This window comes from Megalopta genalis, chromosome 1 (genome assembly GCF_051020955.1).
Source record: "Megalopta genalis isolate 19385.01 chromosome 1, iyMegGena1_principal, whole genome shotgun sequence".
Classification (NCBI taxonomy): Eukaryota; Metazoa; Arthropoda; class Insecta; order Hymenoptera; family Halictidae; genus Megalopta; species Megalopta genalis.
In genome coordinates, this window is record NC_135013.1 from 10,134,250 (window position 1) to 10,159,473 (window position 25,224).

A 25,224-nucleotide genomic window follows, 5' to 3' on the forward strand; every position below is an offset into this window, starting at 1 on the left:
CATTTGAAAATTATCACAGAAAAAAGAAACTTTCTATTCCGTTTATATTTGCATATCGTACAATATTGTGCGAATATTGTGCATTTATGGCGACACGAAGCATTTGCAACTCGAAGTAGTAGATTAAAATAAAAATTGGAAATGTTAACGTACTATTTTTAATCCATTTGAAAATTATCACAGAAAAAAAGAAACTTTCTATTCCGTTTATATTTGCATATCGTACAATATTCTGCGAATATTGTGCATTTATGGCGAAACGAAGCATTTGCAACTCAAAGTAGTAGATTAAAATAAAAATTATGGAAATGTTAACGTACTATTTTTAATCCATTTGAAAATTATCACAGAAAAAAGAAACTTTCTGTTTCGTTTATATTCCTCGCAATTGATGAAGACGGTTTTTATTTTGCATAAATATCCGCAGTTATCTAGTTATCGACATCGTAATTTTTAATAGCACGATCCTATTAGCACATTACCGTTCGGATGACTGAAAATATTCATTTTCTCGACTGCTCGTGAAACACCGGACGACTAAAAACAGTCGTTTCCTCGATCGCTCGTGAAACGCAGTTTAAAATTTAAAAAACCCAATCATAAAATGTATTTGTGCGATCGAATCAAAGTCGAGTCTATTTCGAACGAACCAACGTACCTTATAATTTAATTCAACTGTCCGCTATGTTATTACATCCATTTCCGTAAAACGGTGCAACAACCTCAAAAATACATCGAAATGCACTTTTTCGCGGAAAAGTTTCCGCACGAACAGCCCGGACCGTTTTGCGTCCGATTCGACGATATCTGGAGATCGTAAAAAAGGAAACGTCCAATGTCTCCATAAATAATTTGCATCCGCGAGAACGGCGAGATACAAATGAATTTCTCCGAAAAGAAATCGGAAAAAAAATTCAATCAAATTCGACGGTATACACGCGACCGCGACCTCTCTGCTTGTTTAGTTACCGTGTCCCGAGTTACGGCGCGGCGCACCGACCGGCCAATAACTTTGTCATTGCTGTCAATTTAAGAAATCGAGTTGTCGAACTTGTTACGCGAGAACGATCAATTAACCCGCGCCTCTGCTCGCGTTACATCGTCGAAACACGGGGGCCCGCTTATTACCCGATACCTCGGCTCGCGTCAGTCTGCCCGACTATTGATCGTCATTTCCACTTGCTTGAGAGTTTCGAAAGCGCGTCTGGCCGATGCCCGATATTTCTCCTCGCGGACGGTACGTACATATTCCGAAACACGTCTGCCGAACATTCGCCGTTTCCACCTGCGGGCAGAGAGTCCCGGGCCCGGTGTTTGATTATTATGCGTCATTTCCAGCGTCGCTCAAGTTCCGCGCAGCGATTGCGTCCGCCGATGTTTCCTCGTCCGATTGTTATTACGCCCCGCCCCGCCTCCGCGCTTCCCTCGTTCCTCGGCGCGGCGTTTCCCGGCGCGGCCTTCGCCGTGCTTCCCCCGCTCCCCGGCGCGACGTTCCCTCGGTCCTCAGCGCGGCGTTCCCCGTGCCTCCCCCGTTCCCCGACGCGGCGTTCCCCCGTTCCCCGGCGCGGCGTTCACCGTGCTTCGCCAGCTCCCCGGCGCGGCGTTCCCCCCTCCACTGACCGTCGCTTGATATTTCTACTTAAATCACTGTTGCGAAGTATCGACAGCCGCGGCACTCGTTTCACGGGGAATTGATCTACTCGGAACTTATCGCGACGTGCTCCGACGGATAACGATATCTTGCCGGCCCTGTTTTCGAGTCGGCCGTTGCAAACAGCCCCGGAAAAACTTTCCGACATGTTGGATCCCCTCTGTTCTTCCGCGCCCGGTGTTCCGAAGCCTGGCCATTACCACGGTGTTTCGACTTGTGTATCGATGTTCCCCAAGTATCGACAGCGAGCTCGTTTCATGAACGTGGAATCGAGTTAGCGCCGGAGTCGGTCGGCGGCGTCTGTGTGGGTGCGGGCGCACCTAAACCAGGGAACGTTGTCCGAATGAGATTCCGCGAAAGACTTCGGGGACCGGTTACCGAGCGGAAGAACGTCCAACTCGTTTTCGCCGCGATGAATAAATTATGTAACGGGGATAACGGAGCGGCGACGATTTTCGCAAGTTACGTTTCACGGGGGCTGGAAGCGACGCCGGATTCGTGGCACGCCGTTTAACTTGCATCAATGTTTTAGTCCCGTTATCCGACGGATTTTTGAAACGTGGCGGACACCGGTCCGGGACGCGGCAATTTTTCGCCGGGTAAAGAATTCGAAGCGGCGCAGCGCGTTCCTTTGCTCGCCGTCTTTCGAAGAAGTCGCGATCCGTAGAGAATGAAAAGTCGACGATAGTCACAGCTAAAAGGGCCTAAACGATTAAGATGGTCAAAATTATCTTTAGAGATTTTTTCATGACTAATATACCGTTTTATAGCTGACCAGGAAAAACTCTGTGCAAAATTTCAATCCTGTAACTTGAGGATAGTCACAGGGTAAATTAGATTGCGCGCTTTTTTCCCAAAAAATTTCCAAAAAAATATAGCCTATTTTGGACGTCGAGTCTCGTATTACAGAATTTTTTCGGATTTTTCGGTTGCAAGCTGTGGTTATTAAAAATACAAAACCAGTAAAAAGTCGGAAAATTGAAGATTTATCGAAAACAAAAATATCGACCATTTTTATATTAGTTCCTTGATGAAGTACTATCGCGAGCAGTGTGCTCAAATTTTTGCGGATTTTTCGTAAGGCTGCGCCATTTTCAAAAACCATGAAAACCGAATTTATCGACGTTTTCGCTGCGAGGAAAAAGATCGCTACTTGTTGATTTAACCGCGAGTGTAAATCAAGTAATTTTAAACGTTATTGCATCGCAATTTTTTCGAAATTACAACCGTATAACGTTGCATTTCATCGCGAAGCCATTTGACGAAAGTAATATCTCGGTTATTCGAGTCTTAAAGGATTATCTGCTCGCGGACGAATGAATTTTTTCCGAAAATTAAAGCCGAGAAAAATTACCACGTCCCCGTTCCACGCTGCGCGATGAAAAATCGGCCACTTGTCGGTTCTGTCGCGAGTCTAGCTCTCCGTGTGTCTCGCAGGAACTTCTTGCGCCTGTACTTTCGAGTTTCTTCGCGATCACATACGAGCTTCCCACTCGTTTCCATTAATGCAGACCGGCCGAGATACCCACGGCTACGCTATTACGTTGTTGCGTACGAAACGCCCGGAGTGCTCGGGATCCTTGACAGCGTATTAAACTTTAGATGAATGTGCCGCGGTCGAACCAACGTTCTGCATTAAGGAATTAAAATTTATGAAACGGATTAATGAAGTTTTAAGGGGACCTTACGGATAGACGCTGCTCTTGAGAGCGTGCCTCGAATCTTTTAGGAAATCCGATGGAGATCATCGTACGTTTCGTAAGTCTTATCCGACGTTAATTCGCACTTTTTTCCTAGTTTCCGCTTCATCGCGCGGTCGCCGAACCGCCCGAAGTCCGATGAGTTAGGCGAGGCTTTTTAAAGTTTTTTTTCGAAGTTTTCGGTTTTTCGCACGCGGACGGCGCGGTTCGGGTCCATTCGGACCCACGGTATAGATATCGTTATTCGAATAATTTCGGACAATGGATTTAAAGGTTCGCATACTTCATTAAGGTCATTAAAAATTATGTTGAAAAAATAAATAAATATAAATGATGAATAAAATATGAGTGAAGTAAATAAAATGATGAATAAAATACGAATGAAGTAAATAAAATGATGAATAAAATGCGAATGAAGTAAATAAAATGATGAATAAAATACGAATGTAGTGAATAAAATGATGAATAAGATATGAATGAAGTAAATAAAATGATGAATAAGATATGAATGAAGTAAATAAAATGATGAATAAAATACGAATGAAGTAAATAAAATGTTGAATAAGACATGAATAAAGTAAATAAAATGATGAATAAGATATGAATGAAGTAAATAAAATGATGAATAAAATACGAATGTAGTGAATAAAATGATGAATAAGATATGAATGAAGTAAATAAAATGATGAATAAAATACGAATGAAGTAAATAAAATGATGAATAAGACATGAATAAAGTAAATAAAATGATGAATAAGATATGAATGAAGTAAATAAAATGATGAATAAAATACGAATGAAGTAAATAAAATGATGAATAGAATATGAACGAAGTAAATAAAATGATGAATAAAATACGGATGAAGTAAATAAAATGATGAATAGAATATGAACGAAGTAAATAAAATGATGAATAAAATATGAATGAAGTAAATAAAATGATGAATAAAATGTGAAATGAGTAAATGAAATTATGAATAATCCTAAGCATACTCGTCGTCAGTTATGTTTTTATCAAAAACCATTATTCAAGCATCCAACATTATTCAAACATTATCAAAGATGATCGAAACTGTGACAAAAATCTCAATAATCTGGCCTTGCAAAATAATCATTGTTTTAATTAATCGAAGAATTAATCTGCATCCATTTCTGATCGTAATAATTTTAACGCTAAACCTATTATTCCCAAATTGTTGAAATCGCGAGGACTCAATTTTGCAAAACAGTGAAATAAATTCGTTCGTTCGAGCTTACATTATAATAAAAACGGCGAAAAGTCGAAATATAAAATCAGTCTTATCATCCTCATAAACCGACACAAGCGTTAATCGCTTTCGAAGCTCGCTAGATTTAGCGTTAACGAGTTTAAGAATAATGAAACAGTATTTTCAATCGCGTATAGGAATATAAATTGAATATAACTGAGAACTTAATGAAACGCTAAACTTGCCGCGGTCGGAACGACGGTTTCCTTATTCCGCGTATTCCGCGAAGTTCGGAGACTCTTTCACGGAAGTATGCTCGAATAAATTACATTATCGGAGGGAGCAAGTATTATTATTTATTCCAAGCACTTTCCACGAAAGGCATCCCCGAAGTTCGCGGAATCGGAGAAAACGGGAAGGAAGCGGTCATTTCGACCGCCGCGGGGATTCAGCGTTAATTCTCGATACACAAAAGGCTCATCGGAATTACCCCGATTTCAAGGAAGTTTCGCAGCGGCCACTGTCTCGACAGCCTCGTTAGACAATGCGGCGTGCCGGGAGAACGCTGGAAATCCGTAATCTTTAAATAACAAAACCATGTTCCCCCGTCGTAATTGTTAGCGTTATTTTGACAAACCCTGTACAATAGACAAACTTCCCAGCTTCCGTACAAGGAGCGTTCCCTGAGAGTTACTCCACAAATTATACCGACGTTTCTCCCCCCCCCCTCTCTTCCCCCCTCCGCCGTCCTCCGCCGCCGTCTGTACGTATTCGCGGAACTACTCCGAAGAAGTTCGCGCAAAAAAGAAGACGCCAGTCCGGAGAAAGCATTAAACCGAACCGCGTATCCGAGACCCGGCGTTGTTCACCTGCGACAGAAACCCCTTCGGCCCATAATTCCTGCTGAATCAGTTTTTCCCGGACGTCCATAATTCCCGGGAACGTTAGCGTTCCCGTGTTTACCACCCCCCTCGCGACTGGCGTCGTCCCCCTGACCGGGTGCGCCGGTTAGGGGATACCATGGAAACAATTCCAATAAGACGGCGAATGCCGGGACGGGAATTCAATTTGAATTTTAATCATTGATCCGCAGGGGAGCATCCGGCGGCCATGCAGCACGGCGGTCAACTCAGGCTGGCCAATCTGCCGTTCGTGATGATCTCGACGACCCTGCTGGCTTTCCTGAATCATCGTTATTGAACGCCCGAGCTCGCCGGGATCGCGAGAGTACGTTCATTTTCAGCAGAGCTCAACGGGACGAGAAGAAGTGCGGTAGATCGGAGAAGAGCGCGATAGAGAGAGAAAGAGAGAGTCAGAGAGAAGGAGCGAGAGAGAGAGAGAGAGAAAGAGAGAAGGATATTGCGAGAGGAGAGCCGGATAGAACGAGATAGAGACGGACGAGCCGCTAAAATTCATTCGGCCGGGGAGAGCTAAGGTTAGCAGCAGACGTCGAGGCGATCCAGGGATCAAGGGGAGAGGACGACGGTCTTTCTCTCGAGACGTGGAAACGAGATTTTTGTTCGGGACCGTTGTTTCGCGGATCGAGACAATTCCTGGCGACCGTGCGCGGAGGAAAAACCGTACGGAAAAAGCCTCGGCCACGGGAAACCGCGCGCGGGTTTCACGACTGCCGTCGTGAATTCGCCGGCCGGGGACACGACGTTCGCCGACGTTCGTCGCGGCGCGCCGCTGCGGCAGGAATAGCGCCGGTGAAAAATGAAACGTTAAAGTGATCTCCTCGCTGCGTTCTCCGGTTGAAGAAGTAAAACGGTAAAAATGATGTAGGGAACGGGATCGTTTGCGGCACCGCGGAACCGTATGAGAAAGGAACGGCGGAATTGGACCAGACTGCGGCACGAGCTTGTGCTGAATGTATCATAAGAAATGTAGTCCGTTGTAACGAATAAAATAAGAGATAACGATGCGTCAAGTGTCGCAGAATTGAGAATCAGCTATTTCAGACGCGGGGAGCTTCGTCGGGAGTTTCGTTTTTTTCTCTCTGTTCTTTTCCTTTATGTTTCTTTTTCGTTTTTTCATTTTTTTTTCTTTTTTTGTAAAACGAACGGCGAGCGCGACAAAATGGCCTCTCCGTCGGCTCGCGACAACGGTTTCGTTTCTTCGCGCAGATCAGAGCGAATTTGTCGACGGTTCTTCTCTCAAGGTTCGATCTTGATTCTGGGACACTCTATATACAGGCAGCAATTTCAGACGCGGGGAGCTTCGTCGCGATTTTCGTTTTTCTCTCTGTTCTTTTCTTTTATATTTCTTTTTCGTTTCTTCATCTTTTTTTCTTTTTTTGTAAAACGAACGGCGAACGCGACAAAATGGCCGCTCCGTCGGCTCGCGACAACGGTTTCGTTTCTTCGCGCAGATCGAAACGAATTTGTCGACGGTTCTTCTCTCGAGGTTCGATCTTGATTCTGGGACACTCTATATACGGGCAGCAATTTCAGACGCGGGGAGCTTCGCCGCGAGTTTCGTTTTTCTTTCTGTTCTTTTCTTTTGTGTTTCTTTTTCGTTTTTTCTTGTTTTCTGTCAAACGAACGGCGAGCCCGACAAAATGGCCACTCCGTCGGCTCGCGACAACGGTTTCGTTTCTTCGCGCAAATCAAAGCGAATTTGTCGACGGTTCTTCCTCTCGAGGTTCGATCTCGATTCTGGGACACTCTATATACAGGCAGCAATCGATGTTAAGAAAACGCTAAAAGGTAAAATTAATGGTTCTTTGGGACGAATCGTTCGGGGCCGGGGACAGAGAGGCGGCGCCATTTTGTTTGCTGTGTTACGGTCAACAGACAATACATTGTATGCACATGCCAAAGGGAAACGCGCGACTACGACCGTTTAATCGTTTATTTGCGTATTTGCGCGAAAGTGTCCGTTGGACGCGGAGCGAAACGCCGCGAGTCACGCGTTCTCAAGTTTCCACTGCCCTGTTCTACTGTTCGTGTTTTCAAAACGGCAATCGCGTTTCTCCTCCGCCCTTCTCTACGCTCCTCGGAAACGGTCGCGGCAAAGGGACGAAACCTGGCTGCCGTTGTTATCGTTTTTTTGCTACGGATGTTATTGAATTGTGCGCTAAACCTATCGAGCGGTGCGGATGTCCGACGCGTGTTCGTTCGTAAAAATTTGCGAGACTGAACTCGTTTAGAGATCTCGCTATTTTTACTGTAATCTGTGGTTGAATCGCGAAGTTTATTTATTAATCGTTTCCTACGGAAGGCTCTTTACGATCATTTTGAAAGAGGAAATGCGGTCATTTCGACCGGCTGAAAGTAGGTTTTGTGTTAATCCTTTGCGGTCGACTGGTGACTTCGAGGCATCGCTAAGAATTGCGGTTTTAACCCTTTGCACTCGAGTGGTGACTCCGAGGCACCACTAACAGTTGTTATATCGCGTTTGTGTCGCAAGATAATTGTTACATTAGCAAAGTTTAGATTCGAATAATTGTTAAAAGCGTAATCGTTGCGCAAGTCGCGAGACTCGAGCTCTCACGCATAAAATGCACTTTAATAAAATGAAACTCGTATAAAATGGAAATACTGTAAGTCAGAAAAATTATTTTAGATTCACAGATCAAATAGATTCGAGCGCGAAGGGTTAACATTACCGAATTCGCTTATATTCAAAGAACTGTTCGTTTCACACGCATCGAGTGCACTATAAAAGTCGCGCAAAGTGAACAAAATTGTAAGTCAAAATTATAAATATTTAAATATTTTGAATTTACAGTTAAAACAGCTTCGAGCGCGAAGGGTTGACATTGCCGAATTCGCTTATATTCAAAGAGAACTGTTCGTTTCGCGCGCATCGAATGCACTGTAATAGTCGCGCAAAGTGGCAGATTGTCGCGCAAATTGTAAGTCAAAATTAGAAATATTTAAATATTTTGAATTTACAGTTAAAACAGCTTCGAGCGCGAAGGGTTGACATTGCCGAATTCGCTTATATTCAAAGAACTGTTCGTTTCGCGCGCATCGAGTGCACTATAAAAGTCGCGCAAAGTGAACAAAATTGTAAGTCAAAATTATAAATATTTAAATATTTTGAATTTACAGTTAAAACAGCTTCGAGCGCGAAGGGTTGACATTGCCGAATTCGCTTATATTCAAAGAGAACTGTTCGTTTCGCGCGCATCGAATGCACTGTAATAGTCGCGCAAAGTGGCAGATTGTCGCGCAAATTGTAAGTCAAAATTAGAAATATTTAAATATTTTGAATTTACAGTTAAAACAGCTTCGAGCGCGAAGGGTTGACATTGCCGAATTCGCTTATATTCAAAGAACTGTTCGTTTCGCGCGCATCGAGTGCACTATAAAAGTCGCGCAAAGTGAACAAAATTGCAAGTCAAAATTATAAATATTTAAATATTTTGAATTTACAGTTAAAACAGCTTCGAGCGCGAAGGGTTGACATTGCCGAATTCGCTTATATTCAAAGAACTGTTCGTTTCGCGCGCATCGAATGCACTGTAATAGTCGCGCAAAGTGGCAGATTGTCGCGCAAATTGTAAGTCAAAATTATAAATATTTAAATATTTTGAATTTAAAGTTAAATTGGCTTCGAGCGCGAAGGGCTGATTGCTGGCCCATCGGAAAAGTGAAAGTTCGTAGGAAAACCGGGGCAGCGACCATGGCAAACAGGATTTGTTAGAGCCGAACGAAACAAAAACATTTCACCGATAATTTTGTATTACACGCGAGGAGCGTACGAGAGTTCGGGGACTACGTCGCCTAAGCTAGCTCAATAGAAACGAAATTGTTTTTACCGCGAGTCAACGATAAAGATAACGTTGCATCCGAAATCGAAACCGAGAAAACTTGTTGAATCGATCACGGTGTGGTCCGTAGCCCTCGATCTATTTTTCTCATCACAGAAAACGCGACTTTCGTCTACCCGAGGCCACGATTAAACGCTAAACCTACCACCGCCGGTCTCGCAATACTTTATTATACATACACGTTAGCAATCGGTGTGCAAAGAAGCTGTCCGAACGAATTCCCATAGCGCGACGCGGCCAAATTTGGACCGGCAGCTTGTTGTTCCCGGCGTAAGCGTCGCGAGAGAAAATTACTTCCGGCGTTATTAACGACGCTAATTGCCTATGAATAATGCTTTCGGTCTCGTTCCGCTGTGTACCCATCCGAGATGAAAAATATTCGCAGTATCCCCGCTGGAATAATAAAGTCGCGCGAAAGGGGTACAGTAATGTCTCTTTAAATTGACGCGCAGATTGTCAACAGAAAAATGAACAATTTTGGAAGAGGAGATACCATTGTTCGAGCCTCGCGGCTCGTTTTTATAATTATTGACAAATCGTAACTACAGAAGCAAAATCGCAAGGCTCGAATAATCGAATCTACTCTTCCCAAAGTGTCCATTTTGTGCGCAATCCGAGCGTCGGTTAGGGAGACATTGCTGTATACAATCTTCCCTCGTATCGCTTTTAACCAGTTAGCTGCTTTTGACGAGTATACTCGTCGCAACGCGGCTGTATGCTCGTCGAAAACAGCTGACTGGCCGAGAAGATTGTATACAGTAATGTCTCCCTAACTGACGCTCAGAACAATGGACGTGCAGAAAAATGGACAATTTGGGAAAGAGGAGATACGATTGTTCGAGCCTTGCGGCTCGTTTTTATAATTATTGACAAATCGTAACTACAGAAGCAAAATCGCAAGGCTCGAATAATCGAATCTCCTCTTCCCAAAGTGTCCATTTTGTGCGCAATCCGAGCGTCAGTTAGGGAGACATCACCGTATTACCAAATTCTCGTTTCTCTTTTTTCTTTTCCGGGACGACGTGGACCGAGTTCGTTTCGGGTGTTTGTGGTAGGTTCAGCGACGAGGATCGAAGGAAGATTTTACGGAGATCTGCGACTTCTATCGTTTCGCGGAGATACAGGCTACACGTTGGACCTCCGAAAAGCGGAAGAGGTCGCTGATAGTTTGGTCGGCTACGGGGGAGAGGCATGCACCGCGAGCGTGTGAAAATCGTCTTCCACCGCGTAAATTGAGAGTCCGGATTAGGGGTTCCGAAATAAATCTGGATTATCTCGGAATTCGGGCTGGATGCGCAGCGAGCCGCAATTTTTGAACGGAAGCGAACGGCGATATATCCCCGCGGAGAGGCGACACGGCGAAGACGGGGACAAAAGCGTCGCGATTCGATGGATCGGCCATTCGACGGGGAAAAGGGACACACAGCGATCGTTCCGTTCCTTTCAATTTTTGTCGATCCCGCTTGTTTCTTTCGATTCTTTTTTCTTCTTTTTTTTCGCGTTTCTTCTTTTCGTCGATCGTTTCGTTCGTTCGGGAACACACGCGAAAAAAAAAAACTGAACAGGGTGTTCCGCGACCGAGGATTAAAGCCGTACAGCCGGACTAGGTTCGTGCTCGGCGCGGCGCATAACTTTAGCACCAGTCGCGTTTCCAAATCTCCTAGACGCTCCAGTGAAAATACAAAAGAGAATACGATCGACAGAGCTTTCCGCCGCTTAGGCGGTCGATAAGCGAATCGCTGTGGCATTCCAGATCTGCGCGCCGTATCTATGGCATAAACCGATTGGACCTGCTTCGAATAAGGTCGAATAAACAATTTCATAACAGAACGTGTCGCGATTAAATCGAAGCGTACGCCACTGCGTTCTAACTGCGTACCCGGAAACTTTCTTTACTTAATCCGAGAGTAAGTTATTCGAGCAATAGTTAAGAATTTAAGCTACTCGTTGTTGTCGTGAATGCGTAAAATCCTGTTGTCACTGTTTCGTTCGAGTTCTACCGTCGAGCGACGAAAATTGTGCGACAATGTAAACGCCGTTTTCTATCCCGTGAGCGAATGCAACGTTTCCACATTGTTTTTACAGGAGACTCTGATAATAAGTAGACTGCGGATCTTCGTGCAAAATGAAGGATCATCTTCGTCGATCGCAACGAACACGAATCGAATAGAAACTTTTCTTTCTTGCTTGAATAATTTCGTCGAAAATAATGCGTGGACGTCCTTAACCGTTCGAGTCGCAGAGGGGTTATTCAGAAAGCACGGTCGAAAAGTGGCGAACAGCGTGATAGCGCTTGTCTGAATCGATTGCGAAGAGAACCAAGCGGCGCGACAGCGCTCGTCAAGATTGACGAACAAAACGAGAAGAAAAAGAAATGAGAAAAATCAGCTAACGCGATGTACGCGCGTCGCTAAAGTTTGATCGCGACGCAAGATCTGAACAGCGCGATCGCGCTTGCTTGAGACTCGAACGGGGTGAAATTCTTTCGACGTTCTCATTGCTTCAAACGTCACCTAAACATTTTTATTACGAGCGCATCAAATCCGCAGTGTAATCCGATCAGTTCGAGAACGTGTACGGTGCCAGAAGTTATGCATCGCGCAAATTCGCGGATGGCATACGGGTGTCGACGTAACTTAAGAAACTTGCCGACGTAGGGATCGCGAATTTAAAAAAAAAATGAAAAAAAAAGAGATCGATAAGCTAAACTCTGTAGAAAGCTTGTTATACGCGTCCGAGTATGTTTCTGGATGATAAGAATGTCGGTCGCGAGGAGTTTCCGAGAACAGCCTCGATTAACACGTTCACCGTCTCCGTAACGAACGGAAGTGTCCAGCGGAGCGTCAACCGAACTTGTATCAACAAATTTCATTATACCAAGTCCACCGAAATGTGCTGTTCAGTTTCGAACGCTCGCGGACCTTTCCCGCCCGAAAATAAAAGCAGCTAGAAAAATGATTCGTCGCACTGGTCCGTTTTTCTCCGTCGTGCGCGACGATTTAAACGCAACAATTTCTACGACCGTATCTGCAACAATTTTGTTATGTAAATTTGAACCTCGAATTCGTGGAGACTGCGCGGAAAGCCGCCGAAAGGGACGATTGTATTGGGTTCTGCGGAAATAAATTGTGGTTTTCGCACGCGGTGTATATGTATATATAATACTCTCTACATATATATATGTAGAGAGCTATAGCTGTTTAAGCAAAAATTTTTGCTTAAACAGCGGTAGTAAAATGTATGCGATCGAAATAGCTTCCACCCTTTCCCACGCAATTTTTGCAACATTTTACAAGCCTTCGCGTCTCGTAGAACAAGAATCGGGGCTTCTGGAATGAATAAATTCACGTGCAATATCGTCGATTCGCATTCAAACTGCGAAACAATTTGAATCGAACTGTACGCTCGCCGATCGTATCTTCAAGATCGTTGCGAGATTAACATTGCGTGCTCCGCGTTTGATTTTTAAATTCGTATAAAAATATCGCACGAATTTTCTTCCCTCGCGTGGCAACATTTGTCGGAACAAAATGAACACGGAAAACAAAAAATCGTAGTTCGCGATCGAGACTGAAAACCGTACTCTATACGTGATACAGAACGAAACGCGCGCTCTCGAACGTGGTATGCAACGTAACAACCGTAAATTATAATTATCCGGTGCGCGGACGCTGCGAGTACAACCGATCGGGAAACTGCAATCCATTTCCGAGCAACCCGATAGACAACAAGGGAACTACATCGCGAAACGACGAACGTCTTTTCAACGGTGGCATGGTTGTTCGAAACTGAACAGGACGGTCCGGTGGAGCCGATAGTTAAATCGCATGAACCGCGTGTGTTCCTTCGAACGGGGATCCGTGTGTGGTAACCGGATTGATTAACGCGCGGGTCGTTAAAACCGGAATCAAAACCGACGTGACCCACATACGAATTCATGAATTCTCCGACGAAACCCCGGCGTGACCCGCGCGGTATGGTTCGCGGATATTAAAATCGACCTGGTGGACCGGGTTCTGGTCTCCGGTAGAAGACTCCTTGGGTAATGCCGGTCGACCCCATTTTCTATGGGATAGTGAACGTGTTAGAAACTCTCTTCTAACAAGGACATAGTCCCCGACCTAGCTATAGGAGACGTTAACTTCGAAACGTAAAATGAAATTTAACCGATTAGGGTATGGCAGATCAATTATTCGACATCGGCACGTCTACTGTTCCACGGGGTTTTCAGTTTCACGTTGCCCGCTCTGCGATACTTCTCGAAGCGGCTGGCGGCACACGATCCACAGTATTTGGGCATCTAAGCTCAGGGTATACTTCCAACGGGTTGCGTTGCAACCGCGGACACGGGTCTTGGCGGCGATTTCTAGACCGGCCAGGTTTCAGGGACCGGGTTTGACCGGTAGCAATGTTAATCGATTACGGAATGGACCATTGACTTGTTATATCTATTGAAGATGCTATATCTTCAATATGAATCTCCGTTATTATTACTGCTAAACGATGTAACAATGTAACGATGCTACGGCGATTTTAACCGAGTGTATTCTAAGGCTTGGTTGAAGGATTGTACTTTCATTAAAATCTGAAGGGGTTAGCTGGATGCAAGGGAGAACTATGCAATGAAGAACGCGTCAGAAAATGTGTTAATGATTTTAACTGGGTGTATTCTGCATCTTGGTCGAAGAATTGTACTTTTGTTACAATGATAAAATGAAGAAGAACGCGTCAGAAAATGTGTTAATGATTTTAGCTGGGTATATTCTACATCTTGGTCGAAGAATTGTACTTTTGTTATAATGATAAAACGAAGAAGAACGCGTCAGAAAATGTGTTAATGATTTTAACTGGGTATATTCTACATCTTGGTTGAAGAATTGTATTTTTATTACAATGATAAAATGAAAAAGAACGCGTCAGAAAATGAGTTAATAATTTTAACTGGGAGTATTCTGCATCTTGTTTGAAGAATTGTACTTTTATTGCAATGATAAAATGATGAACGCGTCAGAAAATGTATTAATGATTTTAACTGGATGTATTCTGCATCTTGGTTGAAGAATTGTATTTTTATTACAATGATAAAATGAAGAAGAACGCGTCAGAAAATGAGTTAATAATTTTAACTGGGAGTATTCTGCATCTTGTTTGAAGAATTGTACTTTTATTGCAATGATAAAACGAAGAAGAACGCGTCAGAAAATGTGTTAATGATTTTAACTAGGTGTATTCTGCATCTTGATTGAAGAATTGTACTTTTATTGCAATGATAAAACGAAGAAGAACACGTCGGATATAATAATCTTGACATTCATTAAAGTATCTTGGATTAAGTGAAGACTATTAGGGATGACCAATAACTCCAGCTTCGACAATTTGATGCCGATACAACCCTCGGCAAACACTGCTGGTTAATACTGTTATCGATGAATATTGATATCGGGCAAATCCGGTTCCGGTGAGTTTTTGTCCGTCGAAATGCTGTCCATGGAGGCTGCGCCAGCGATTTCAATGCAATCCACTTCGAGCATCGTGAATCCGGTGATGTAGAATCGCAATTTATAAAGTGTTCATCGTGTATTACGCATTTCGTCGTCGGTGTACATATACACGCACACAGACACACAACCCACACTGGAAACACGCACACACGTACACACACACACAGCATCGTAATAACGCGAGGAATCGGTTGTTAGAGATGTAAACTCTATACCTACGTTGTATCGGGTAAGCCATGTTGTATTTACAGGACTGTTACGGGCGAATAATTTTTCATCTATTGTTGAAGCGAAACAAGAGGGACGGAGGATGTGGCCCGTCGGTGAACGGAAGATTTGTATGCGTGGACCTAAATTACGAAACGTTCCGATCGGACCAGAATTACGACTGTTGTATTTTCTTTAGATAAGTTTTCAACGAATAAAAAAACGTCGACCGTTACATACGTTTGTTGGAGACGAGTTCTTTCGTTTGTAACCGCCGTGCGTGAACATTGAATGAATGCGAGCATGTGTTGGTAGCGGGCGAACGAGGAACCAAGCGATGATATTTCAATAATCAAAATAAGGGAGATGATGAATTCTAACGGTTACACATGTTCAGAGATTAATTGCGTAGTAATCTAAGCTCGTTACATAAAATGAGAAAGGAACCTAAACGCTGTTTCCGTTGTAGCTGAAGTGATTATTTCTGTTGAAACGATACACGCAGTGTACAATGATTGTGTTTGTGTAAACCACTTCCCTCTATTTCTCTGATCAACTTTACCAGATTGAAATAAAAATTGTCAATCCATTAACTGGAAGGAATGATTTATAATAATATTATTAATAAAATTTTATCACGTACGACAGAAACAATTCCATCCCGTTCTTAATACCAGCTTGTTTTCCCTTCGGTACAGACGTTAGACAGTTGTCAGCGGATCAGCATCGGCTTTGGATACGCTCACCACGACAGATCCGTTTAACAGTTCCAGCAAGGTACGTGAAAACGAGCTCAAGAATCCGCGTTCGGAATCAGAATGGTTTGTTAATATCACATTGACTCCCTTGTGGACAGCGTCGAGAACGTCGTGGTGCAGCATTTCCCCCGTGAGATACAAATCTGCAGGAATGTCTTTTAAGACAGTTGCTCCGGATCCAGCACAAAGCGCGATAGTGTTGATGAAACCATCTAGAAATTCGTAGTCAAAATTTCAGTATATTTTCATTGTTCTAAGTAAATAAAATATTAAAGTACAAATTATATATATATATATTGTACTTGTCTGACGAGCCCGGGCCAATCTAACGTGACTTAGGCCAGTACGTTTCTTTACTAACTCCACAGCTTCTTCAATAGAAATTTGTTTCTTTAAAGTGCATAATCTTCCAAAGCCATACTCCTTATTACCACTATTTGCTTCTATCGGCTTGCTGCTTTCAAGTACTGAAAACACAGCGGTGTTAATTAGAGGATAATCTGATGAATCTCGGATGATTATTGACATAATAGACCTACCACTATGAAATGATGAAGCCAACCAGTCATTCACACCGCCTTTTACTGAATCAAAAGAGGTGTGTGGTGAGTACACAGCAATTTTATTCTCCAAGCATTTGGCCACGATTTTTTCCTAAGAAGAAAGGAACTTTCCAGCATTTGTTAAGTTAATTAAGCAAAATTTTATTATGGTAATAGAACAATATTGATACCTTCCATGAACGAGTTGTTACAGACTTCATAGGTGCAAATATTAGCGGATGATAAGTGATTATCATATCACTCTTCAAGTTTATGGCTTCTTGCATAACATCTTCGGTTAGATCGTTCGTTAGAAGAATATGAAATACCAATTTTGGATCTGTAGGTTCAATGAGCAATCCTACATTATCCCAAGATGCTGCAAGCGATAGCTCAGCATATCCATTCAATGCATCCACAACTTGTGTCAGTGGAACACCAGCTATGCTAGGCTTTATCTCACCCATCGTATGTAGCAATTTATAATGAGAAGCTAATGTTTTGCAACTTTTGCCCAGTCCAATGAGATGCCTAAACATTTAGATACCCCTAGAAACAAATAACAGATCCAAGCATAGAATAGAATTCTAAATACTGAAGCTGAAAATAACAGGTAAAGATTTATTGTAGTTACTCTTCATCTGTTAAATACGTTTATTATTAAAATATATATTTACATTAAAAATTACGATTATGCTATTCATTATAAAACCACATTTTCACTAAGCCGTCATCGCTGGCTGATACAAGTTGTCCAGGAACTGTAGGATCCCATTGTACGCAATTCACATCCTGTGTATGAGCAGTATCCATTGTACAAACCATTGTAAAAGATGGTTGATGAGGATCGGAGTCACTATCCTCCTTGAATATTCTAATAATGTCATCACCACATGCAGTCACTAATAAACCGGTTGTTCTACACCAATCAATATCATAAATTGTTCTTGTATGATAACCAGATAATGTACACACACATTTCCAAACTGGTTCATTGCTTGTTGTAACAATTCCTGGGTCATTACCAGGTTTATATTCTTGCCATATCTTCACTGTCTGATCATCACTGCAAGTTGCTATCCTATTTCCAGTTTTATCCCATGCAAGACTCCAAACTGTCGACGTGTGAGACGACAGTGTTGCTATGCATGTCCAGTCACTATCTGCTACATCTTCTTTGAATAACTTTATTGTATTGTCATAACTAGCTGATGCAACAATTTCTTCATTAGGATGCCACCTGACCTAAGAATGAAATTTGTACGTTATAATATATTCTTTACTTGTATGTTTTTATGTTTCGTCTATGTCCCACCTATAACACCTAATATTTAGATTTTCTTTCTTAGACGAGGTATCCTATATGCTAGCAGCTGAATACGTTAAACTTAAAAAACTCATTTTTATAATGAACGGTAATAGATAACATGCACTTACCTTTTTCACATCTTGAGTATGAGCATTAATGACGGCAGCACATTCGTAATCACCATTAGTCACTTCCCATATCCAAACTGATTTATCTCTGCTACAAGTAGCCAACAGTTGTCCACTAGAAGACCAACTAACACTTTTAATTTCATTCTCGTGACCTTCTAATGTAGCATTACATTCGAATTGACCCGACTGTTTATCCCATATAGCAATAGTAGCATCAAAACTAGCAGACGCTATATAACTTCCACAGGGGGACCATGCTATTTCTCTAATAGTTCTCGTATGTCCTTCAGTGAGGATGGTTTTTATAGCCCACTTTGAATCTTGTAATCCCCAAATTATGATAGTTTTATCTTCACCGCAAGACGCAAAACATGAACCTTTTGGATGCCAACAAACATTCCACACCCTTCCTCTATGACCACTCAAAGTTTGTTTTAATTCCAATGTACCCATCTCTACCTGCAACAACACAATGATTCTTTAGATTTCATAAACAGAACTTATACATGTGTGGGTATTTAATATATCAAACACGAATATTACTGACATTAGAGGAAATGTTGGTGTGAAATGTTTGAGCATTACCCTCAAATAATCAAATGAGTCGTAGTATTGTCGTAGCATTAAATCTATGAATGCAAATAACGCGAAATAGTTAACCTACAAAGTAAATATTAAAACATAATTATAGCTTAGAACAAATTATCATTGAATTATTTTGAAATAAGGTTTCGGAAATCAAATCAATATTTAATTATTATTTTTTTAAAGATGTGTAACAATATATTAAACAGGCTAGATGTTCCCAAATAATCCGTATATAATATTCTATGCAACACTTACGATAATCGTTTTGGAGGCTTTTTACTTACAGGCTGTAAGAAAAAGAATTTTCTGGAAGTTGATTTGTCTGTACGTATTTTGTAACAATTAGCATACGAAATATATATGCACACGACTGATAAGAAAATGTACTATCATGTACATGTATCAACACTATGTACCATGGCGTATACTACGTAATATCATATCGTTTACTACGTCAGTTCTGAAATATCACGTGCGCTACATACCATGAACCAAATCTGGATACAATTGAAAATAGAGAGGAAATTGTAAGGTACATATCTGCAATTAAATATATAATACAGTAATAGGTCCTACTCCTGCATATCTCCAAGCCGCAGCTTGATTCGTTAGCGAAGGGTCGACGTAGAAATTTCCTTTGCTCTGATTGGCTGACGATTCACTGCTGAGTCAAGATTCACTGCAGATTGGATACGCAGTAAAATGGTGGGGATGCTTATAAAAGCTAAGAGTACTATATTACTATATTGACATAAAGCTACTGTATGTATGTCCTCTACATCCAGTCCGTACAAATTCTTTCATTATTGAAATCAACAGATCGGTATGACAATCGTAATTCATCAAGACAATCAAAATTATAGTCCTTGCTATCAGTCACTATCAGCGCCGAAAACCAGGGCGTGGGCGTGGATACTCTCCTGTTCACTATGTTGTTATTGGTGGCTTGTTGGCGGGAAATTACAAACTTATATCATGATATGAGTTTCTATCTTCTTATACAAAATTAGAGCAGCATGTTGTTCATAACGAGCTAAGATAGATTACATACTACAGCTTACAATAGGTTTATTATAATATGTAAATACAAAATAAAATTACATTTTATTTATATCTATCTATTAATATAGTAGTTATTAGTCTGACGTAGCATTATATTGTGTAGACACGGATAATGCGTCTGTATCAGTTAAAGGTAACATTCTGGTACAAGAATCAGGTGTACTAGAATGACAATAATAATAATATTAATGTCACACATACAATTTAATAAAGAAAGTAATACTTACACATCTTTTAAAAGGTGTAGTACATGCTTGTGTTCAATTCCCTCCAACCACAAATTTAATAACTCTTCTCGTTTACACCTCAACAATTGTTTACAGGCGTTCAAGTTTTCTTTGACTGCATGAATTTTTTCTCTCGAAGCTGTTACTTTTTCTGACAAGGCACTAAATATCTACAATGAAAAATATTATACACATCGTTATAACAATGCACAAAAGTTCACTAAATTACATTGTTTAGTAAGCGAACCTACTTGCATAACTTGTGCCAGATCTTGATCGTGTAATGAGACCAACTCATCAAGTCGTTGATCACTTTTCTTATACTCTTTCTCAAGTTTAGCTTTCTCTATTTCTCGCTGCTCATTAGTTTCACTTGCTGATAAAGCACGAATTACAGAAATCAATAAACCACTCTAAAACAATTTCAGATAAAAGTACAAAAATGTAATAGTCAAATTAATTGACATAAAAGATGACGTTAAGTCTTACCGTTTCCTTTGTTGGTTTGATACCTCTTGGAGGTTTGGTAGGAGGTACTGAATTCATTTTTTGTATTATATAAACAAGAAAGAACAAGAACAATAACTTATAATTTAATTTAAATCGCTTATATATTATACAACGAAAAAAACATTTCGAACTCTGTTGTCAAACGTTTATTAATAGGTTATATTCTGATATTTTCAATTTCACTCGAGAACTCGAAATATTTTAAGAATATCTGCTGACACAATGATTTAAAGATTTCAGTGTGTATTTAAATAATTGCTATGAATGTTGTACAAATTTTTATTGTTTTTATCTTTGTTGATACGTACAGTCAACTACAGAATGACATTACTCAATGTGACAGATGACAAATACACATGTTTTTGAATCAGATTCTATAATACATATGTAACTATATTACAAAGGGATTAATGAATAAAATTTCTTAAAATTATTGTAACAATTCATTTTATTGACATATAACTTCAAATACTTAAGATATGTGTGTCTGTAAGCTTAGGATATAATTTCATAAAAATCTTTTACATAGCACTTTTCAAGTTTCTACAATTAAAAATAATTTGTAGGTACTTTTGTACTAATTTTTATTTCATTTAATGAAATTTCAGAAATTTATATATATATATAAGTAAATTAAACGGACTAAAAAATTTGTTTTTTGCTTCTATTTAAATGTTCACATATGATTGTTTCGCAATTTCTTTTTTAATTAACCGTGAAAGTTGAAAATATATGACATTGTTAAATAAAAGATCACAGAATTTATTTTATAATTGTATCATGTGATACTTTCACTTTAAGGCCTATTGTGTATTACTTTTCACAGAATACTCAAAATACTTTCTTAAAAATCAAATACAAAGAAAAATATTGTGCTACACTATGTTATTAATTTTAAGTAATGTTTGAAATTAAATATTCCATTGGAGGAAAGGCGTGACATTAACCACAATTGTCTTATCTGAAACATATAAAAACTATTTCCACACTATGAAAATTTGTGTACAGTATACATCTGACGTTTTTCTTAGTTCCATCTATAAAAATTGTAGTACAAATCCTTTTTTCTTTGTATTTGAAATATTTTAATGTGACTGGATAATGCCTTCTTATTTATTCTATTTTTTGTCAATGATAATATACTACATAAAACATTTGCAAAAGTGAACTTAATCGTTATTAATATTAATTATCCACACCAGATAAATTATCAAGTTGTTGCAAATACCAATATTGTAGGAACAAAATACAGCAGAAAAAAAAAGAAACAAAATGTACTTAATACATAATAAATTAAATAATACCAATATTGAATTGATCACTTAGGAATGTATACTGTAGAGAAAGGTTTGATTACTTATAAATGATTACTGTAAACACATTAACTATTGCTTCAACGTGATAAAATATACATTAAAATAGAAGGCCATGTATTAACTTTACATTTGCGGCAACTGATCGATAGGAGTCGCAAATCTGAAATCCTCTGGGAACAATTTCCCTGCATGAGGATACATTAACTTATAAGACTGTCTGATTGTGACATCAGCTACACCAGCAATATCACCAATTTCTTTTTGAGATCTTTTATCTTCCGAAGCCTGAAATATGACAATACAATATATAAATGCTATGAAAATAAACAACAAAAAAATGAATTTTCATAATTATATTATATACCTGTGACGCCATGTATATCGCAGCAGCTGCTACAGAAATAGGTGACCTTCCAGGTACAATATCAATTTCTACTGCTTTTCTTGCAATATGTGTGGCAGCACGTTGCACCATATTAGGAAGACCCAAATTAGAACAAAACCTGGACATAAAGTCTCCTGTAGTGATAAGATCCACGCTGGTTTCAAGTGCTTTTAGAATCAGTTTGAAACATCTTCCAATTTCTTTTTTACTGATTTTACTGACTGCACAAATTTCTTTGAAAGTACGAGGTACACCTTCTTGTCTACAGGCAATGTACAAACAAGCTGAAGCTATTGCATCATTGGAACGACCTTTTAAGTTTTTACCATCGTGCACTTGTTTAAATAAGTTATTAGCTCTATCAACAATAGTTTTGGGCAAATTAATGCGGTCAGCCATTCCATTAATTTCACGAAAAGCATTAATCAGTGCTCTGTCAGAACTGCTCATCTGAAAGGAGTATAATTAATTAACATACAGGACAGTCGGTTACATAACACAAAAAAATCCATTATACATACTGTACGTCTATTCTGGTATTTTGAAGCACCAAAAGCATCAAAAGATGCTGCACCAGTTCCAGGGCCAATCATGGTGGATAAATCTGAACCATTAAGAAGTGGATTTTCTGGTCCACCCACACGAGATGGGTCAACTCCCGCTTTTTCATTACTAAACGTTCTCCACTCTGAACCGACATCTATTACCCTATTGTCAAAAAATATTAAGATAATAATTGACAACAATAACAAATATATTATTTTATATATTATATTTACCTATCTCCTACAACTAAGCCACACTCCGAACAAATTTGATCACCTGCACGATAATCTTCAATCAGTGGTGCATCTGGATGTGAATAACAACAAACTTTGTTTGTTTCATGTCTGTAAGTAAAATATTAAGAAAATGTATTGCAAATATTAATCTATATTATATCAATGTAAGAAAGTATCTTCGCATCATGATAATACCACGATTTATACTTGTTTCTAATTTATAAACGAGTGTAATCTTGATGTAGTATGTTTTTATATAAAGGTAATAAAGTTACAAAAAATATCCTCTCCGTTAAAAAGAAAACAAAGGAATCGAGAAAGATATGAATCTGAATGCAATTGTGTAACACGATCTCCTACTTGAACTAATTAATCAAGAGCACATTAAAAACAAACAAACACTGTCAGATTTCATAACCAAAGTCCATGACATTATTCTATTTTCAATCAAATCCGATCTAATATCGATTAACAACACTTAATAGAAGAAAACACTATTATGAATTGCATCAATATTAATTTAAATCTACGAGGTAGAACTTCTACAAAATTTACCTTGACGAACTTGCCATATTTTCTATTCGTGTTTTTCCACAGTGCCGCGTATGTCAATGCAGACATTTAACGCCACTACGTATAAGCACTCATGTGCACCAAGTTACACTCAACGGTAAACTGAACACTCACCATAGTAAACCATTCTGTTTCACGATAGGAAGCATTTCTATCCCCACCATTTTAATGCGCATCCAGGTCTGCGCAGTTGCTTTAGAAAGAGAACGGGCGATGATCGGGAGAGAGAACGAAACCAGCTAGTTCTATGTGTGAGTGTCCACACGGACGAGAACCTAAGCCGTCTCGCTTTATCGTGTTTACGGTCTCACTCTTTTCGCGCATCCGTATTCCTGACGCTCCATCTGAAATACGCGGCGCGATAATCGACTTGTACTTTTCTTCCCGACATTCTCAGCAAGCTAATTTGAAAACATCTTGAAACGACGATCATTAAAATACGATTAGTAAAATTTTCGAAAACCCGTAGATTGCACGATTACGAAGGTCGTTACTGCACACTTCGTGGCCCAAGATTTGAGGTTGTAAACCGCCTGTCGTTAAAAGCCGGAACGCGCAGGGACCCGAAATCGAAAAATCGTAGGCTCGGACAGAAAATCTTTTCGCAGGTATGGTTAATCGTTTTATTGCTCGCCCAAATACTTTCTTCCCCGGAACCATTATTTCATAGCATACAAATTGAAAAGCTGCTTATTAGAAGCATGTTTATTCCACGAAGAAAATTTTTTTCAATCGGAAGAAATTATATCGGAAGAAAAGCAGTTTTTCAATTTGTACGCTTCGAAATAATGGTTTCGGGAAAGAGAGATTTAGACTAGCAATAAAATTTAGGCTACGAAAACTCCTTTTGTCCGAGCCTACGACTTTTCAATTTCGGATACCTGGGCGTTCCGGCGACGGTTTACAACCATAAATCTCGGGTCACGAAGTAATGATCTGCCTCTATCTATTGGGTTGGCAATTAAGTAATTGCCGATTTCAGTTATATAGATGTCTCTCACTCCCATTTTTATGATATCCGTAAATGTTATATTATAAAATTATTATTATTATTATTATTATTATTATTATTATGTTATTTTCTATTATCCGTGAATGTTAACAACTGGACAAATTGAATGCAGAGGTCAAAGAAAAGCGAGCAGAATTGGTCAATCGTAAAGGTGTCATTTTCCAGCAGGACAATGACAATCTTTGTCCACTCGGCAAAAATTGATGGATATTGATTGGGAATCGATGTTACATCCACCATATAGCCCTGATCTCGCGCCATCGGATTACCACTTATTTCGATCCCTGGACAACTCCCTTCGTGGTAAAACTTTTAACGACGATGACGCTGTAAAATCTCACTGAACTCAGTTTTTGGCCGAAAAGGATCAGACTTTCTACGAGCGTGGAATTTTCAAGTTGTCAGAGAGATGGCAAAAGGTCATCGAACAAAATGGAAAATACATTACAGATTAAACTTCGTTCCAAGTAAAAAAAATTTTTTATTTCATTGAACAAATCGGCAATTACTTAGTTGCCAACCCAATACTTAATAATAAAACAATTAACAAAATTTTGTAGATTCATCAACTAAAAAGTATTATTTAAAATGTACAGGTTTTTGAAAATTTTAATAATTGTAGAAATGATCGTCGTTTCAAAATATTCTCAAATACGCTGAACTGTGTGGTGAGAATCCTACGAGGTGAAAAGTACAAGTCGAATATCGCGCCACGTATTTCAGATGGAGTCACAGGTATACGAATGCGCGAAAAGAGGGAGACCGCAAGCACGGTAAAGTGAGACAAGCTACATCGGACGTCGGTGTGACTTGTTTCGCTTGTGGTTGTGTTGACATCGTGCTCTCTTGCTCACTCGCTACTTTCCCTCTTTGTCTAGAACTGTGAGAGCAGCTGTTCAGCTGTGAAGCGTCAACCAATCAGAGAAGAAGCAGTTTCTCTACCTGCTTCATATTCCTAAGCCGGTTGCCCCCAGCTTAGCTT

General features: G+C 40.0%; 4 protein-coding genes across 13 annotated transcripts in view; 1 reads left to right on the plus strand and 3 right to left on the minus strand.

Moving 5' to 3' along the window:
* LOC117228839 (neurotrimin) overlaps positions 1–15,640 on the plus strand; it is a 311,649-nt gene extending 296,009 nt beyond the window's left edge. For both annotated transcript variants that reach the window (XM_033484851.2, XM_076520963.1), the window contains one exon: positions 5,653–15,640. In XM_033484851.2, coding sequence (XP_033340742.1) covers positions 5,653–5,759 — 107 coding nt within the window. In that variant the 3' untranslated portion in view covers positions 5,760–15,640. The remainder of the gene's footprint in view (positions 1–5,652) is intronic.
* Positions 14,578–18,860, minus strand: Ciao1 (cytosolic iron-sulfur assembly component 1). 9 transcript variants are annotated; one of them, XM_033484796.2, is made up of 6 exons: positions 18,631–18,814; positions 16,539–16,896; positions 16,345–16,459; positions 16,108–16,272; positions 15,722–16,017; positions 14,578–15,640 (listed from the first exon to the last, which is right to left on the minus strand). In XM_033484796.2, exons 2-5 carry the CDS (start codon positions 16,884–16,886, stop codon positions 15,749–15,751), a joined length of 897 nt encoding a protein of 298 aa, XP_033340687.1. In that variant the 5' UTR covers positions 16,887–16,896; positions 18,631–18,814; the 3' UTR covers positions 14,578–15,640; positions 15,722–15,748. The 9 variants fall into 9 exon arrangements, with proteins under 9 accessions (XP_033340687.1, XP_033340686.1, XP_033340685.1 ...); XM_033484795.2 differs by having other exon boundaries at positions 14,578–16,017; positions 18,660–18,813; XM_033484794.2 differs by having other exon boundaries at positions 14,578–16,017; positions 18,631–18,813.
* Positions 18,861–19,426: 566 nt separating this feature from the next.
* Positions 19,427–20,510, minus strand: Sec8 (exocyst complex component secretory 8). The gene is made up of 4 exons (XM_033484797.2): positions 20,154–20,510; positions 19,916–20,077; positions 19,665–19,834; positions 19,427–19,599 (listed from the first exon to the last, which is right to left on the minus strand). The coding sequence occupies exons 1-4, from the start codon at positions 20,208–20,210 to the stop codon at positions 19,512–19,514; spliced, it is 477 nt and encodes a 158-aa protein (XP_033340688.1). The 5' UTR covers positions 20,211–20,510; the 3' UTR covers positions 19,427–19,511.
* Positions 20,511–20,604: 94 nt separating this feature from the next.
* Positions 20,605–23,364, minus strand: TfIIB (transcription factor IIB). The gene is made up of 5 exons (XM_033484746.2): positions 23,213–23,364; positions 22,655–22,765; positions 22,397–22,583; positions 21,855–22,325; positions 20,605–21,775 (listed from the first exon to the last, which is right to left on the minus strand). The coding sequence occupies exons 1-5, from the start codon at positions 23,227–23,229 to the stop codon at positions 21,614–21,616; spliced, it is 948 nt and encodes a 315-aa protein (XP_033340637.1). The 5' UTR covers positions 23,230–23,364; the 3' UTR covers positions 20,605–21,613.
* Between the last annotated feature and the right edge of the window lie 1,860 nt (positions 23,365–25,224).